Source organism: Eleutherodactylus coqui, chromosome 4, assembly GCF_035609145.1.
Source record: "Eleutherodactylus coqui strain aEleCoq1 chromosome 4, aEleCoq1.hap1, whole genome shotgun sequence".
NCBI lineage: Eukaryota > Metazoa > Chordata > Amphibia > Anura > Eleutherodactylidae > Eleutherodactylus > Eleutherodactylus coqui.
Window position 1 is genome coordinate 259,413,206 of NC_089840.1, and position 17,911 is coordinate 259,431,116.

General features: G+C 41.5%; 1 protein-coding gene across 4 annotated transcripts in view; it reads right to left on the reverse strand.

Annotated features, from left to right (window-relative positions):
* Window positions 1–17,911, reverse strand: part of INPP5A (inositol polyphosphate-5-phosphatase A) — a 401,166-nt gene that overhangs the window by 175,081 nt on the left and 208,174 nt on the right. For all 4 annotated transcript variants that reach the window (XM_066601181.1, XM_066601184.1, XM_066601183.1 and 1 more), the window contains exon 5: window positions 1,899–1,962. In XM_066601181.1, coding sequence (XP_066457278.1) covers window positions 1,899–1,962 — 64 coding nt within the window. The remainder of the gene's footprint in view (window positions 1–1,898; window positions 1,963–17,911) is intronic.

Consider the following 17,911-nt stretch of genomic DNA (forward strand, 5'->3'; position numbering starts at 1 on the left):
CAATTTTTTACTAATTGTTACAATACAACTTTTCAAAATTTGGATTAGCCAGTTTAAGGCGGTTTAACTTTTCAGACTAGACTAAACGTTGCCAAATTCAAAGAGAACAGAAAAAATCTAAGCTAAACTAAAGCTTTAGTAAATAGAAAAGCATCAGACTAGTCGGAATAATATCGTTGGGATCCCATCCATCATTTAATTTTTACAATTTTTTTTATATGTGTGTTATTGCTCCGACAAGGAGAGCCTGTAAGATTTTGACTTGGGGAAAGTTATTTCACTACCATAATGGGCACAAATGTTTTTTAGTGAAATTTTTTACTAAAAATATAATATTGGAACTGACAGCATATGTTTTCATATGAAACACACAATATTAGTGGGCTTGAAAGGTATACACTCAAACCTCTGGTTTAGTTGGTAATGCGTCCGAAAGCCATCGGCTAAACTTGAAACCAATGGAACTCGAGGCAATTATTTCCATAGGAATCAATGTCAATCCAATTAATTTATTCTAGACATTCCAAAAGACACACCAAACCACATTTTTGCACAGCGTTTAGCACTGCTTTTTCAGCGCAGCGCTAAACGTTGTACAACGCTCCCATTCATTTCAATGGAGCTGATCACACAAGCGTTTCCGGCCCTGTGTCTGTCGCCCATTGAAATGAATGAACAGCGTTTTCAGTGCTGCTGAAAACACGGCACAACTTGGTACCATGTTTTTGGCAGTGTTAAATGCCATAGCTACACTACCTGGGAGAAAAAAAAAAATCAACACTCACCTTGCAGTCATGACATTGGTGTCCCGGGGGCCACTCCCTGGACCTCCGTGCAGGCTGCTGGGCACTTGTCAAACCACCAGAGCATCTTGCTGGTGACAGTGATTGAAATCCCCCGCCTCCAGCAAGAGATTGCTCTGATTGGCTGAGTCGGCTGAGTGACAGCCCGCTCAGCCAATCACAGCCAGCGCTGGATGCTCCAATCACAGCCATTCATCCATGGCCCACTAGGGGTGGGGACAGAAACTCCTATCACAATTACTAATGATGATTAGAGGCTCCTGTCACACAGATGACAGCTAATTCTTCCTTTTGTCATAATTATGGCCTGTAGTTTATTTAGATGAATATAGAATACAGAAAGTAATGGCAGTGTCCACCTAGCAGGCAGAGATGGTACTGGCTTTAGGGCTCTAGCTGGTCATGTGATGCTTTGCCGAAGGGAGGAGAGAAAATCTCAGAATCAAGATGGTGCCTGGTAAGTATCAGACAGGAGGCTGTACTGCAATGGAAGTGAATGCAATATACATGGGAGAGCTCCAGAGTGTGACAGGCAATGAGGTGAGGGAAGCGGTGATGGAAAAATGTATTTTTGCCAGAGTGTCTCTGTAAGACTAGTGTTGGTTAACTTATACGACAATTCTAATGATCTGAACAACATAATTGTTTGATTATAAATCAAGCCTCTTGTGTTTCTGCCCAGCCTCATTCAGCTCATCAATATATATGTATCAACAGTTACTGTGTGAAGGGGCATAAAGGCGGAGAGGTAGGCCCCCTGCACATGGGCGGAAATAGTAGAGACTTGCCGGCTCTGCTCTGCGCATGCGCCGGCTGGGCGGCAGCCGGCACATCACAGAGAAGAGGAGACGTTGGGAGCAGGCAAGCCACGGTGGTCTCTGCAGGGGTGCGGGTCGGATCCCGCTGCGAGAATTCTCACAGCGGGATCTGACCCGGCCGTCTGCAGGCGGCCATAGGTATGGAGCTCCCTTTTTGTTTCAACAGAGTAAATAAAACATTGCAGTATATTAAATCCACTCAAGTACCAAAGTAAAAACTAGCTTATGAACATTAACGTTACACAAGTGCTATGCGGTACGTTTCATGGCCCCTTACCTTTGAAGTCATACTGATACACATTTTTCAAAGACTCGTGTAGAAAGTAAAAGCTCCCAAGTGCCTAGAAAATAAGAAAAAACAAGATTAATGGACATACAATTAAAGGGAATGTACAAGCAACATGTTTCTGATTAAGGGAAGCCAGATACTGAAATGTATTCCTTTCCTACTTTTTAATTTTTACACCGACTATGGCAGCAGCCAATCTGTTTGAGCTGCACCAATGCAGTATATCGATCATGTGACCTTATGCGGTCTGACAGCAGAGGTGTTACGTTAGAATCCTGCCTGTGAGGATAATGAAGCGGCTGCTTAGGCAGTTTTCATGTAGCCGAGAAAATTACACTAGATTTGTGCATTGCGAGAGACAAAAATCTTGCATGAATATGAAACCCATTCTTTTGAATGGGGTCATACACATGAGCGATTCTTTTTCGCATTGCAGTGCGTGAAAAAAACCCCAAAAACACAGCATGCCCCATCTTTGGGCATCTCCCCGGAACGCCTCGCATCGCCCATGGTCTTCAATGGGACCAGCACAGCATGCGAGGTGCAGACGATGCAAGACACTCCGCAATCCTTCACCACTGCTATTCGGATCACTACTTCCCTAAAGCGATGCAAGGTGGTTTAGGCACAAGTACGCCTCGCACCCGCAATAAGATATACATGCATACCGGAGGGAAGGGCCGATTTTATTTTTTTTTCTAGGACAACGTAACTGAATCTTTAGATTACCTTTATGGATAAGGAGAGCAAATCGGTTATTAACAATATAATGAGGAATGCATATTTAAGAAAGGTCTTAAAGCTCTTAAAAGGAGTTTCATATAAAGTGATAGAGAACATGTTTATTGTTAAAGGGCCACTGCAGTAAAACACATTTTTCCATGCCTGCCCCCCTCACCTGATTGACTGTCACACTCTGGACATAGGCGTAGCGTCAGGGGGTGCTGGGGTCGCCATGGCGACCCGGCCCCTGCGCTCAGGGGGCCCCGAGGCTGCCCTCTGCATAACCAACATGCACATTTAGTGCATTAATCGCTGACCGTTCTGACTGCAGCAAAATTCTCATCATGCGGCAGCCGGAACGGCCAGCGTGAGAGGAAGGCTCGACAGAGCAGGGAGGAGGAGGGAGGAACTCACATGGGCCGGCAGCATATTTGGGATTTCAGCCGCACTTAAGCAGCAGTGAGCGATTCCAGCGACCTGATTGGTTGTTGGGTACACCCCCCTCCCTTTGGAGATATATTAAACTGCTTAAGTGCGGCTGAAATACCTAATATGCGGGCCGGCAGGGGAGAAGGAGGAAGTCACATGGGACGGCAGGGGAGGAGGGAAGAAGTCACATGACAGGGATCATGTGCTCCCCCCATCCTGCTTCCTGCTGAACGGGAAGCTTCTGAATTGCTGGCTTGCTGCTGCTGTCACATGAAGGAGAAGTGGACCGGGCCCTGGGGTAAGTGCATATGTATGTGTCTGTCCGTCTCCCTCCTTTATCTATCTCCTATCTATCTATCTATCTATCTATCGTATATGTGTGTATATTATATATATATATATATATATATATATATATATATATATATATATATATATATATATACACATATATATACATACACACACACACACTATCTATAGTATGCATGTGTATGTATATATATATATATATATATATATATATATATACATACATACATACATATACACTATCTATCTATCTATATTCTATCTTTCTGCTATCTATATACTATCTATCTATCTATATATTATCTATTCATCTATCTATATACTATCTATCTATATACTATCTATCCCATATCTATCTATATACTATCTATCTATTCATCCATCTATCTATATACTATCTATCTGCTATCTATATACTATCTATCTGTCCCATATCTATATACTATCTATCTGCTATATATATACACTATCTATCTATCCCATATCTATCTATATACTATCTATCTATCCCATATCTATCTATTCATCCATCTATCTATATACTATCTATCTGCTATCTATCTCATATGAGATAGCTAGATAGTATATAGATAGATGAATACATAGTATATAGATAGTGTATAGATAGATGGATGAATAGATAGATGGTATATAGATAGCAGATAGATAGTATATAGATAAATATGAGATAGATAGTGTATAGATAGATATGAGATAGATAATGTATATATAGATAGTGTAAAGATATAGTATATAGATAGTGTATAGATAGTAGATAGATAGATATGAGATAGATAGTAGATAGATAGATGGATGATTAGATAGATAGTATATAGATAGCAGATAGTATATAGATAGATATGGGATACATAGATAGTATATAGATAGATATGGGATACATAGATAGTATATAGATAGATATGGGATACATAGATAGTATATAGATAGATATGGGATACATAGATAGTATATAGATAGCAGATAGCTAGTATATAGATAGATATGGGATAGATAGCTAGTATATAGATAGATATGGGATAGATAGCTAGTATATAGATAGATATGGGATAGATAGCTAGTATATAGATAGATATGGGATAGATAGCTAGTATATAGATAGATATGGGATAGATAGCTAGTATATAGATAGATATGGGATAGATAGCTAGTATATAGATAGATATGGGATAGATAGCTAGTATATAGATAGATATGGGATAGATAGCTAGTATATAGATAGATATTAGATAGATAGCTAGTATATAGATAGATATTAGATAGATAGTGTATAGATAGATAGTATACAGATAGCAGATAGATAGTATATAGATAGATATGGGATACATAGATAGTATATAGATAGATATGAGATAGATAGTATATAGATAGATATGGGATAGATAAATAGTTTATAGATAGATATGAGATAGATAGATAGATAGACACGTGTTCAGAACACGCAGCTTGAAATCGTGGCATTTTTACCAGGATTTTGAGCAGCGTTTTCGAACACAGGTTACAGCGTCTGACGGCGCTTTTTAATGCCCCCCATCATTGTGAGGAGGTGTGTTAAAAACCACGACAACGCAAAAATAGAACAGACAGCTCTCGAAAATCACAGCGTTAGAAACACCGTGTTCGAGCGCAGGTTTAAGTAAGCTCATTAAAATCAATGGGAGTGTTGTACCACGGTTAGTACGGTGCTCTGGACACCGCGCTAATAGCGGTAAAAAGCGGTGTGTGTGAGAGTGGCCTGCGGGGCTACAAACAAATTATCATGTTCAGGAAATGCGTCATGTTTGGATAAATTACGCCAAGGGGGAGATCACGTATGCAGCACGATCTAGGTATGGGTACGGGGAAGTGTGGGGTGGAGGCCCAGGGGGGGGGGGGCCCCGAGCTGAACTTTTGCACCCGGGCCCCTGAGCCCTTAGGTACGCCCCTGACTCTGGACATCACCTCTGTGTATTCCAGTCACTTTCTTGTACTGCAGCCCCCTGTCAGTTACCATCCAGATGCTGAGATTTTCTTTTACTTTCACTTTCAATCAATCAATCTCATGATGCATCAGCCCAACATTAGTTTTCAAACAATGGAAAAATTGGCAACAGCACACACAATACCTCAAATGGTGAGAGGAAGGAGTCCGTAGAGCAAAAAAATGCGCGCTTCCGTAGACGGGTCTGGATCCAAGACCCCAGAATACATAAACCGAACTGCAGTAAATGGAAGCAGCATCCAAGGGGATAATTGAAAAATAGAAAAAAAACTTTAATCCACCCAAGTAAAAGTACAACGTTTCAACCACTATGGAACTGTGGTCTTTGTCAAGATCAGTTAAGGCTATACCATTTTTTTCTGCTGGGTGGACAATTTAATCATCATTATCTTCTGTATCCACTTAAATAAGCTACAGCCCATAAGTATATAGTCAGGAGGATGAGCTGTGATCTCCTCCACTATAGCTGTGTGATCATCAGCAACTGTGATGAGTGCCTGTCTGCCCCTCACCACACAGTTGCAGTGGTAAATCCATGCGTCACACAAACTGAGAAATTAACTAAAAAATGCATCAATAACCCCGAAGCAGATCTGAGCTGGTTAGAACTGAACTCACGGGACCTTCTAGGACACTTGCTCACTTATACGTACCGGTGGGATAACCACATAATGAGTGACCTTTTTTTTGAAGGGGAGGGGGGGGGGGGGGGGTTAAAAGAAAGAAAAAAAAACTATACTGGAAGGCACAAAGTAAAACCAGGGCAAAATACAAAAAGTTATCTCTTTAATGGCTACATAAAACCAATTGACAGAGATTATATATTTTTGCTAAGCATAATAGTTTATGTTTAAACATGAAGCGCCACAGACCTGGCCATCACCCCACAGACCGGGAACTACAATATTTACCAACGCCATTGGATTCTTTTTTTTCTAACTGAAAAAGTGACAGATGCCCAGCTGGCACAGAGTGGTCTTGGCTCAGTGGATTCTGCATAATTTATGACAAGCTGCACATCCACAAATTAAACATTTGCTGATTTGTCAAAAGCACCAACATGAAGTCCTACCCATCTCCTTGACATACAAGTTAATCCAAGTAAACCTACTGGGACACATTTAATTGATGAGAATACTTTATGGCGACCTAGGCAGTTGCCTTTATTTTCCCCTTTACCGTTTCAAGAAAAGGTTATTAGTTGCATGTTCTTCTAAACCACGACCCATAATTCAGCAAGCCTGCCGAAACATAATAAATACCTCTAAATTATACATTGCATAGCGACATACTCGGGTTGACTCCACACAATGTGGTTTTGATGCTGCGCTTTGCCACTATTTTCAGATGATCACAGAAAAACCGCAACAATGCAGCTACATGGGAAGCCTTTTAGGAAACCTCCGATGGGAACTATAGGAAACCTCCGATGGGAACTATAGGAAACCTCCGATGGGAACTATAGGAAACCTCCGATGGGAACTATAGGAAACCTCCGATGGGAACTATAGGAAACCTCCGATGGGAACTATAGGAAACCTCCGATGGGAACTATAGGAAACCTCCGATGGGAACTATAAACAAAGTTATGGTGCTGATAAGACAAGGAATGAGGAGTTCGGGGAGTATACTACTTATATTTATGCGGCTCCCCGTTCACTTGCCGTCACCCTTGGACGTCAGCGCTCAGTCTGTGAGCGTGACTCTTCAGTCAGTGCATGCTCACTTCCATAGAGAACAATGTATATGTATGTGCACTGACTGAAGAAAAGAATCACGCTCACAGACCGAGTGCCAATTTCCAGGGGTGATAGCGAGGGAAGCGAGGAGCTGGATAAATATAAGAAAGTACACCCCCGGACACCACATTACCTGTTCTTTGAGCACCATAACTTAGTTTATAGTGCTTATTGTACATGACAGGTTCCCTCCAACTATCCCACAAATCAAAAGTGCATCTCGACTCTCTAAGACGATATAGTATGTATTCCTTTTATGATTACTTTCTATTCTGCTATTGATGCCCTATCCTCAAAATAGGTTGCTATTAGTTGATTCGCTGGGGTCCACCGCTTGGGATGCCGGCTGATCAGTTGGTCGCGCACCAGCAATCATGGCCCAACACACAGGTGAACAGAGTAAAAGCTGATATTCCAAACCCTGTGTAGTGGTCAGTCTCAGAGGTCAGAGCCAAGTGCTTCTGCTCCAATCTCCTGTGTGTTGTGGTGGTATCAGGCATCTGATCGGCTGGGGTCCTGGGTGGTGGACCCCAGCCAGTCAACTCTTGATGAATACAGAAAAAAGGAGGGGGAGGATGAGGAAAACCCAAATGAAGAAAAAAGGCTTAGAATCGGAGTATGAACCCAGTGCTAGGGCTTTAAGACAAGTTGGAAAAAGTAAGTTACGGAGGTGTTGCCAACCAGGTGTACTCTCCAATAGGCGAGCAGAATGGACGGATGAACCGAAGGACCGCTAAAGCGGCACAACACTCCTAAGGATAAGTCGTAAGGCAATGTAAATCTGACTTCACCTTAATTACAAGCAGGAATAACTGAATTAACGTTAAACCAACAGCCCAGTATTGAGTATTGTGAGCCTACTGCAAAGGAAATGGCCACGTGGTTCTTCTGCTAATGACCAGCTCACCAATGGGCTGGTATCCAAAACAGCAGAAGTCTGACCTTGTTGTCAGGCATCTCCAGCATGTCATTAGTCATGTAACTGGAGCAGTTGGTGGCTGTTTCTCTCCTCCCAAGGGTATTGACAATAGGCTACAATACACTATCAAAAACAGATCTACTCAGACAAGCTCTCCAAATTTACTTCTGCTCTGAACAAACATTTAATGCATTACCTCAGGCAAAAAGATCGAGCTAATATGATAGTCTGAATATTAAAATAAATATATGTCAAAGCGATTGCCTATAATGGCCCAGAACCCGTAATTCATGCAGTCATAAAATCTATAATTAGCTCGAATGAATATTGAAAGTTAAAGTTCAACAGAACTTTTGAAATGTTTAACCCGCTCTATCAATACAGCTCAATGCTTCCATTTGTTAATGGACATGCCATAGATGGAATATTAATCAGGTCGGGGCAGCGCTGACAGGAAGTCCTTATCTCTAACCAGTCCCTTCAACCCAAGTGTGTGTCAACAGTATTTCAGTCACATCTGACATTATTGATTATATGTCTGTGTTCCTTAAGGGAAAAAAAATAAATATAATTTTACATATTTATAAAAGCAGATTGTCAGAAGCACACATTATTTTCCCATTAGGAGAGATGCAGCCTATTATACGACATCGGGAAAACAGGCAGCGGCAACAGATTTGTGTGAAATTTACATTTACATCGTCCAAACACCGCACGCAGCCAGTTCTTAGTGACTGTCAGGCATCTCATTCCCATTAGACATAATTTATGTAGCAATTATCTTAAAACAAGATGAGAGCAGGCAATATGTTTCCATTCTTTCCAAGGAGAAGAGAACAGTTGTTACCATTAACTATAGAAAAAAACTTGTTGTATTAGGCAGTAGAGTGCAAGAAAATCATGGCTGGCCCCGCGAAATAGACATGAAGTAGCAGAAATTCTAAAGGCGATTAAACCATGCGAACACACTTCTATTGTCAAAAAGGCCATTACTTAAAAGTTGTTCTCCCAATGTAGATCTTCATGGCATGTCCAATAAATTATTCCCTAAATGACTGATTAGTTGTGGGTCTCACTTCTGGGACCACCTCTTATTAGGGGGAATGAGGATAAGCTGCTTCTGTAACTTCCATACTTCTGAATGAAGCGAGCCAATCCCATGCACAGCAAACTCTCCATTTAAGGTTTGTTTAGACGAGCAAATACTGGTTTGCACGAGAGTAAGCGACATTACCGCTAGCTCGTTCACTCTTTAGACAGATTCATCGTTGACTTGTTCAATGAGCATCGTTCTGTATCCTTCAGTCTTTCACATCAGCGGATGAGCCAACAATGATTTTTATGCCTGTATAAAATGGAGGCGCGAGAAGCGTACGATTCTTGTTCATCATTCAGTCGTTGGCTTGGGTTTAGTCAACTACAGTATTATTCACTTTCGCTTGTTTGAACAAAAATCGTTCCACCTAAAAGCACCTTAAGAAGAGGTGGCTACCTCACCTGGCAGCAGGTGGGTCAATATAATCCATGACATGCCTTCTTCTGTCAAGTTGTTTAAAATGCAGCTCATATTAGTTTAAAGGGAATCTGGCAGTAGTTTTAACTTCCAGACATTTTTAACATTGCCAAATAGGTGCCAGGAACGCAAGCCCAAATATACCAATGGGTTGCCATCATAAACCAAGCATACCTAAGAAAATGAACTTATTGATTTATATGCCATATGCTTAATAGTTAAGTGTCCAATGGGAGTTCTTTTCATATCTGAAGTGTTTTGAGTTATTCCCAACACCACCCAAACTCCTCTTCTTGACTGTAGTCTCTTGGATGGGATGTTGGAGGACACAGGAGAAGTCAGTCAAGAGTGGAGGGGCTTGGGTGGGGTTGCTGGCGATACACTCAAACACTTCATAGATGAAGAAATTCCAAGCAGATGCTAGATTAATTAGCATAGGGTACGTTATTAAAAAATATTTTTTCACATATGCTTGCTTTATCATGTTAACTGTTGGTATATTTGAACTTTTTTCCCTAATACCTATTTAGTAGTATGAAGTGCAGAGGGTCAAAACTGAAGACCGATACCCTTTAGGCCTCCTTGATATGAGCATATTTTAACTCCGCCTTTGATTCGTATTCTGCAGACTGTAATATGGAGCCAATGTAAATCTGTGTATGACGTAGTGGCATTCTTTTCTATTGGGTAAATACGAATCAGTTTTTGCCTAGTAGAAAATAAAACCAATGACAGTAAATAAGGAGGCAAACACCAATGAAATACTGATGGCACATGGTTGGAATGTCATCTCTAACACACCCATATTACGAATATGTACAATACACTCATCTGAAACTAGCCTTAACACTCATGTGGTACCAGTTTCAGAGTGCAAGACTGCAAGGAATAAGGCCAGGGTCAAGGAAACCTCATTGTAACACACTAAGGTTAAACTGGTTCCTGTGAAAGTTAACACCCAGTATGGCCAATATTACACTCACCAGTCCTATAACAGGCCGTTTATACTATTTTTATAATATTTCATTGTATGTTTTTACATTGTATCTCATAGAATCAAAGAATGGTACAGTTGAAAGGGTCCTCCGGGGTCATCTGGTCCAACCCCCTGCTTAGTGCAGGATCACTAAATCATCCCAGACAGATATTTGTCCAGCCTTTGTCCATTGAGGCAGAACTCACCACCTCCCATGAGTTCTACCATCTGTATTTTATTGCACGCTTACCAATTGAACAGTAATGTATAACTTTTGCTTAGCTACACTTCCTTCATGGCAATGTTTCTTACACTACCTATAAAACTCTCTTCTGGTGCAGTTGAGTGGGAAAAGACGATAAACAGTATTTCATGCTACCTATTACTCTAGATGGTCTGGGATACCAGTTTCAGAGTGCAAGACTGCAAGGAACAAGGCAGGGGTCAAAGAAACCCCATTGTACCACTCAAGGGTTTAACTGGTTCCTGCGAAAGTGAACACCCGATATGGCCAATATTACACTCCACCAGAGGTTTATATCCAAGGCACTTAGACTTATTGCCAGCAAAGTCCCCTCCCATAAATAATGGACCTCCTATAGACATTAGCAGACTAGTGTTCTACACAAACATTGCCAACATAGGGTCTACCTTCATACAGCCTATGATCAAATTCAGTTACCACTATGACAAGCTGACTACATGCATGTTCTATACTGCATGGTTAGCCCTGATCCCAGCTTCATCAGCACTGCATCCAGCACCTACTCACTATCTACGCTAGAACCAACGACAGAGGAAGAAGTCTCCAGGCTCCTTTCCACTGCCCGCCCTACCACCTGCGCCAGCGACCCTCTCCCCTCTTACCTCCTCCGCTCCCTTTCCCCAGCTCTCATTACTCACCTTAGCACAATCTGCAACCTCTCCCTAACCTCTGGCACTTTTCCCTCCTCATTCAAACACTCCATTATATCCCCTCTGCTTAAAAAACCAACCCTGGACCCGACTAATGCTGCTAACTACCGACCCGTCTCAAACCTCCCCTTTATCTCCAAATTACTGGAACGCCTGGTCTACTCCCGGCTTACTCGCTTTCTCTCTGACAACTCACTCCTCGACCCCCTCCAGTCTGGTTTCCGTTCTCTACACTCGACCGAAACTGCCCTTACAAAAGTAACAAATGACCTGATGACTGCAAAGTCGAGAGGATATTACTCTCTACTAATCCTCCTTGACCTGTCTGCTGCATTTGACACTGTCGACCATAATCTCCTTCTCACTATGCTCCGCTCTATTGGTCTAAAGGATACTGCTCTCTCCTGGTTCTCCTCCTACCTCTCTGACCGCTCTTTCAGTGTTTCCTTTGCTGGTTCCATCTCTGCTCCACTTCCTCTCGCAGTCGGGGTACCCCAGGGCTCAGTCCTTGGTCCCCTTCTTTTCTCTATCTATACTGCCCCAATTGGACAAACCATCCACAGATTCGGCCTCCAATACCATCTCTACGCTGATGACACCCAACTATACACCTCCTCTCGTGAGATCTCTGGACCATTCCTCCAAAATATCACCGACTGTCTGTCCGCTGTCTCAAACACTATGTCCTCCCTTTTTCTCAAACTAAACCTCTCTAAAACTGACCTCCTTGTCTTTCCACCTTCTAACCGACCTCCCCTCAACATCTCCATTCCAGTGTCTGGCACCATCATAACCCCCCGACAGCATGCCCGATGCCTTGGGGTCACACTGGACTCTGACCTCTCCTTTGCCCCCCATATCCAATCTCTGGCCCAAACATGCCACATGCACCTCAGAAATATTGCTAAAATACGCCCGTTCCTAACCACGGACACGCTAAAGACGCTCGTGGTTGCGCTCATCCACTCCCGGCTTGACTACTGCAACTCGCTACTCATCGGCCTCCCCCGCACTAGACTTGCTCCACTCCAATCCATACTAAATGCAGCAGCTAGACTCATTTTTCTATCCAGTCGTTATTCAGACGCCTCTGCATTATGCCAGTCGCTGCATTGGCTGCCCATCCACTGCAGAACTAAATTTAAACTCCTCTACCTCACTCACAAAGCTCTGCATGGCGCTGCGCCACCATACATCGCCTCCCTACTGTCAGTACACCACCCAGCCCGCTCACTCCGATCGGCTAACACACTCAGACTAAACACCCCTGTAATACGAACCTCTCATGCTCGCCTACAGGACTTCACTAGAGCAGCACCCATCCTCTGGAACGCTCTACCCCAAGGCATCCGGACAATTCCCGATGCACGAAATTTCAGACGTGCCTTAAAAACGCACCTCTTCAGGGAAGCATACCAAATCTCCTAACCTAGTCCCTCGCCCCTCCCTATGGTGCTCCACCCTGTTTGCCTTCTGATAAATGATCTGTACATAATATTTCCTATTGCCTGTGTTTCCCCACCCCCTGCACCTCCTGTACCACCCTCAACCCATTTGTGTCTAACCCAATGTACCTTATATTGTAATCGTTGTATTGTTTTGCATTTATCCATGCCTGAAAGCGCTGCGGAATAAGTTGGCGCTATACAAATAAAGATTATTATTATATTATTATTCTATACAGCACCAATTGAAGTCAATGAGAGAAGCTTAAACACATGTGGAGTTAGCAATCTTAGTAGAAAAAGCCACCTCCCTTTCCAATAATTTATCTGCTCTGCCAGGAAAACAGGAAAGCTTTCCTATTTCAAGAGATTCCGAGACCATCCGGACGAATAGGTAGTATGAAATACGGTTTATCGCCCTGTCCGACTCACCAACTACTCCAGAAGAGCAGGAGAGTTTTATAGGCATTTTAGGTGGTCTAAGAAACATTGCCACGAAGGAAGTGTAGCTAACCAAACGTTATACACCACTGGACAATTGGTAAGCGTGCAATAAAAAACATACACAATGTAAAATACATACAACGAAATATTATAAAAATAGTATAAACAGAAAGCCTGTTCTATGACTTTTACCCCTGCAAACATCAGTCTACTTCAACATATGGTTCATTCTGCTTGAAAAAGGTATATTTGTCACCCACACTTAATCAACTTTCCCTGAATGCAAAGCAAAAACCTAATAGTGACTAAAGGTGGAGAAAACTAGTCCTGCACACAAATCAACCATCAGAATAGATTTGACCACTTTTTATTTGCAAACAAATTAGGCGAGTAGCAATTAATCATTTCCCGAATTAGACTTATCAGTAAAAGTACATATCATTAAATGATAGTTGTGCTCCTGCTTTGTGTGTGTGGTTCTACACAGTGCCGTGCAGAAGGTAGTCTAAGAGACCATACAAAAGGTAAGTCATTTCATTAAGTCATCTCAGGCGGGGACACAAGGTAAGCAAAAATAACCCCATAGGTTAATAAAGAGCGGCCCTACCCTCCAATCAATGTGTTGACAATCAGCTAGAACAGGAGGAGTTAATCTTATCTACATAATTCATTTAGCTGTAATGAAAAGCTTTTCAACACTACCTGAATAACAAGGTGCAATAAAGATAGAAATAACTTGTGGTAAAGGTTAACATAATAAAGCCCGCTCCGTATCAGGACCTTGTAAATTAGACAATGTTCATTACACAATGAAGTAGTTTATACGCTTCGGCTTTGGAATATGATATTTTATGATCTATTTACTGCAGATGTATTTTCGATTTTATGACAACAAGCGAGATTAGAAATATCTCGGAGAGTTTTAAAGGGAACCTGTCCCTCGATTCATGCTGCCCAAACTACAGGCAGCACAAACCCGCGACAGATATGACCCCATGTAAGAGCTACTGGGAAATGTTGGGGAGTTTCAGAACACAAACAATTTGCAGTTTGCCTGTTTGACTTGAGAATGGAGCTCTTAAGGTCAAGGAGGCGGGCTGTTCCAAGCTCTTCTACTTGCAGCATGTTGACTGACAGATGGGTGTGGCCCACCTGTGATTCAACAGCTCCGTTCCAGAGTCAAACAGGCAAACTTCAAAGTGTTTGTTCTGAAATGCTGCAGTGTTTTAGAACACTTACATGGGGGCACAGTGCAAATCTGCCCCGGGTTCATGCTGCCTGTGGCTCTGTTCACACTACATTTCGAGCTGCCATTGGAAGAACAGGTCGAGAGGATCTTCCGAAAGGAATGTGCATTCTATGCTACTTTATAGTCTAAAGAGGAATAGGTCTCCCACTTTGTATAGAACAGCACCGTCTTCTATGCTATTCTATCCCGAAGAGAAAAAAATAATATGCCGTTTACCAGCCTGACGAACGCCAAAATATGGCTCCTTCTGCTTCCATCAGGTAAAGAGTCCTATTGAAACGTTTTCAGACCATTTTTTTCCCCAAGTGTTACGTAAAGTGTTGACAAATAAAGTACTAAAGGCATTTACCAACCTATTGGAAATGCTTCCAATACTTTCCAAAAGATTGCCTATATAGGAATGACAATAGTGGTTCTTCCAAAATAATCACATGACCACACTGCCTGTTGGGTATTAGGAGAGCCATTAGAGCAGAGGTAGAGTTGGGGGCTATGGAAAATGCAATCATGTGATTATATCTTCTGGATGTGAAATACGATGAATGGCCTTCACCCATGTTCTTTACATTAATAACACGGAAGCTCATTCTTGTGAATAACAGTTTCAAGAATATATCACTACATTCTGAACTAAGGCCTTCATACACCTTCAATAACCATTTCCTCCTACTTCTCTCCCCGTCAACCATGAATGATCAGTTCAGTCCAACATTCATGTGTTCTATAGAGAGAGCCACAGCCTGACAGCTCTGGTGGCATATTTCCAGGGGGGAATGAAAGGATCGGGTGTTGCAATTCACATCATCGAAATCCTCCTCCCTGTCAACTTCATATGTCCCACAAGCATCTGGGAATTGTCCATCCCCAACTAAATTGGCCGGTTCAAAAAACTATGTGTATGGGGGGCTTTTAGAGACCACGTTCCATTGCTAGGCACAGTAGGAAAGCATCTCCTATAGGTTTTGCATCTAGAAGAGAATGCGGTTTGAATGGGAATCCCTCTAAGTGGTCACAAGCCATACGGGCTTTGACATATACATGATGCCCAACTGATAAACTATGCTAAGAATACAAGTAATTCAGCTAAAAAATCTATATACTCTACTGTGCTTGGACAAGGAAGAGGAAAAATATAAATAAAACATAAAGAGAAGACAGTAAGCCTTTTATAATCTTACATCTAGGGCACTTGTATCCCATGTGATAAAAGTAGTTAGCATGTTATTCATAGCGGTCTCGGCCCTCATGTAGAAACCCTTGTAACTGCCACAAAATGAGAGATGATTGATTTACAAAGCACCATATTTTACATTTCATATGCCCGAGCTAAACATGAAATAATTGGACAAAGTTGTTCCCCTGTCTGACCCACCACAATCAAGCCCCTTTCAAGGTTGACTGCCTCTATGAGAAATATGTGCATAATTTCATTTTGTCTGCCGTCCAACATCCAATGTTAGAAGTTAATTAAATTGCTTGTCCATTGTATTCATCCACTTACAAAGTTAATGATATTCTGCTCCTGAATTAAAGAGAATTTTATAAAGCTTGCTCTATGGAAGCTGGCAGACAATGCATTGAAGAGCTGAACTCTGTCAAAGTTTGTGATTGCTGCCCCTCTAATTAGGAGACAAAATAAATGTTTTCATGTCTGCCAATGCAGAAGACAAGCCACCTTGACAGGCTAAATGTATTTTATTTTTCTACAATAGCAACTTCATAAGAACCATAGCTAAACCATAATAAATTACACTAGATTAATAAACCAGTTAAATTAGTGAATTAAAACAATGATAAAGTGGAGTCCGACAGGGCCGCACCCCCAGAAAACTAGAAGAGGCACGCTAGGAAGAGTTAAGGGGGTTTTCTCAAGGACATAACTAAGGAGAAGCAAATTAGCGCCTTTGAGCCTGCTCTAAACAGATAGATACTGTGACAATGACTGATGTCGGATTTTTTTTTTCCTCTTGCAGTGTTAATTTGAAGATGCCATCAAATGTTGACTTGTTTAATTTTGTAATTTACTGCCTTTTCCGTTAAGAACCTCAGGAACCTGCCCCTCCTTCTTGATTAATTCCATATCCGTGGATGAAGGAAAGAACACTTTTACAACATTTTAGAAAATCTCCTACTCACCAAAAATAAAAGAAATTAGCAATATTTTTAGAAAGAATGCTTGTCAACTAAAATAGACAATAGGAAGCATAGTCATTTATGCCTACCGATATTACATAGCTGCAGATGCCCATAGACAATGGGATTTCTAATTAATTCATTTTATAGTAAAGTGCTTATGCAAGAGTTAAAAATTAAATATTATAAAATAAAACTAGCCACAGCAAATGTTACATGGAAAGACTATTACCTGTTAAATCTAACCACCACTGAAGCAGCGGTATACTGGCGATATTCCCTCTGGCACTTACCCAGTTGTCTCCGAAAATAAGACAGGGTTTCATATTAATTTTTGCTCTTAAAGATTTAACTTTTTTTTCATGTATAGCTGCCTGGACAACATTTAAACTGACTTTTTATTAACAAGGGGTTAATTTCAGAGTAGGGCTCATATTTCAAGCATCCTCAAAATTCCTGAAAAACAGGCTAGGGTGTATTTTTGGGGTAGGTCTTACTTTCAGGAAAACTGGTATTTTGTTTCTATGAGTGATAACATGGCCATTCCTGGCACTGGCCTCAGCAGTCATGTGCCCTACTTAACAGCATCCCTGCGGCAGTGAAATAAACTTTTTCATTTGCTGCTAGTTTTATTGTGTTCAAGTTGCCCAAAACCGAATCCCAGCAGCAGACGAAAAAGATAAAATGCTAAAGTATATGGAGGGAGGTTGCACAGGTGCAAAATCCTGATGAACAGCTACTCACACACTTACATACATTGGAGGGGCCTTGGTATTATATCGGCTTGTGCCTGCCATTGTGCCTTCATATCAGTAAATTTAACCTTTTTCTGCAATTTTTTGGGACAGCCCCTTTTATGTGACTAAAGGAGGAGGAAATAAAATTAACGAGGTTCTGTCATTAAAAAAGAAAAAAAAAATTCTATACTTACCTATTCCTCCTTCGTCAGTCTACTTACCACTGCGTGAACATATCCTAATAGTTACATGAAGCTAAACTAACTGCATTCGTATGCATGTATTGCAGATGTAGCTTTTTGTGATGTAGTCCTATTATCCAGCAGCGATAGAAGAGCCAGATCTGACCATGAAAACGAATATACATTCTGCATATAAAGTGACATTTGTACTATGAACCACAGGGCTGCTTTAATAGAGAGGTTACCTTCTGATGTAATCCTGCCTCTAATAACGAGATGACTGCTG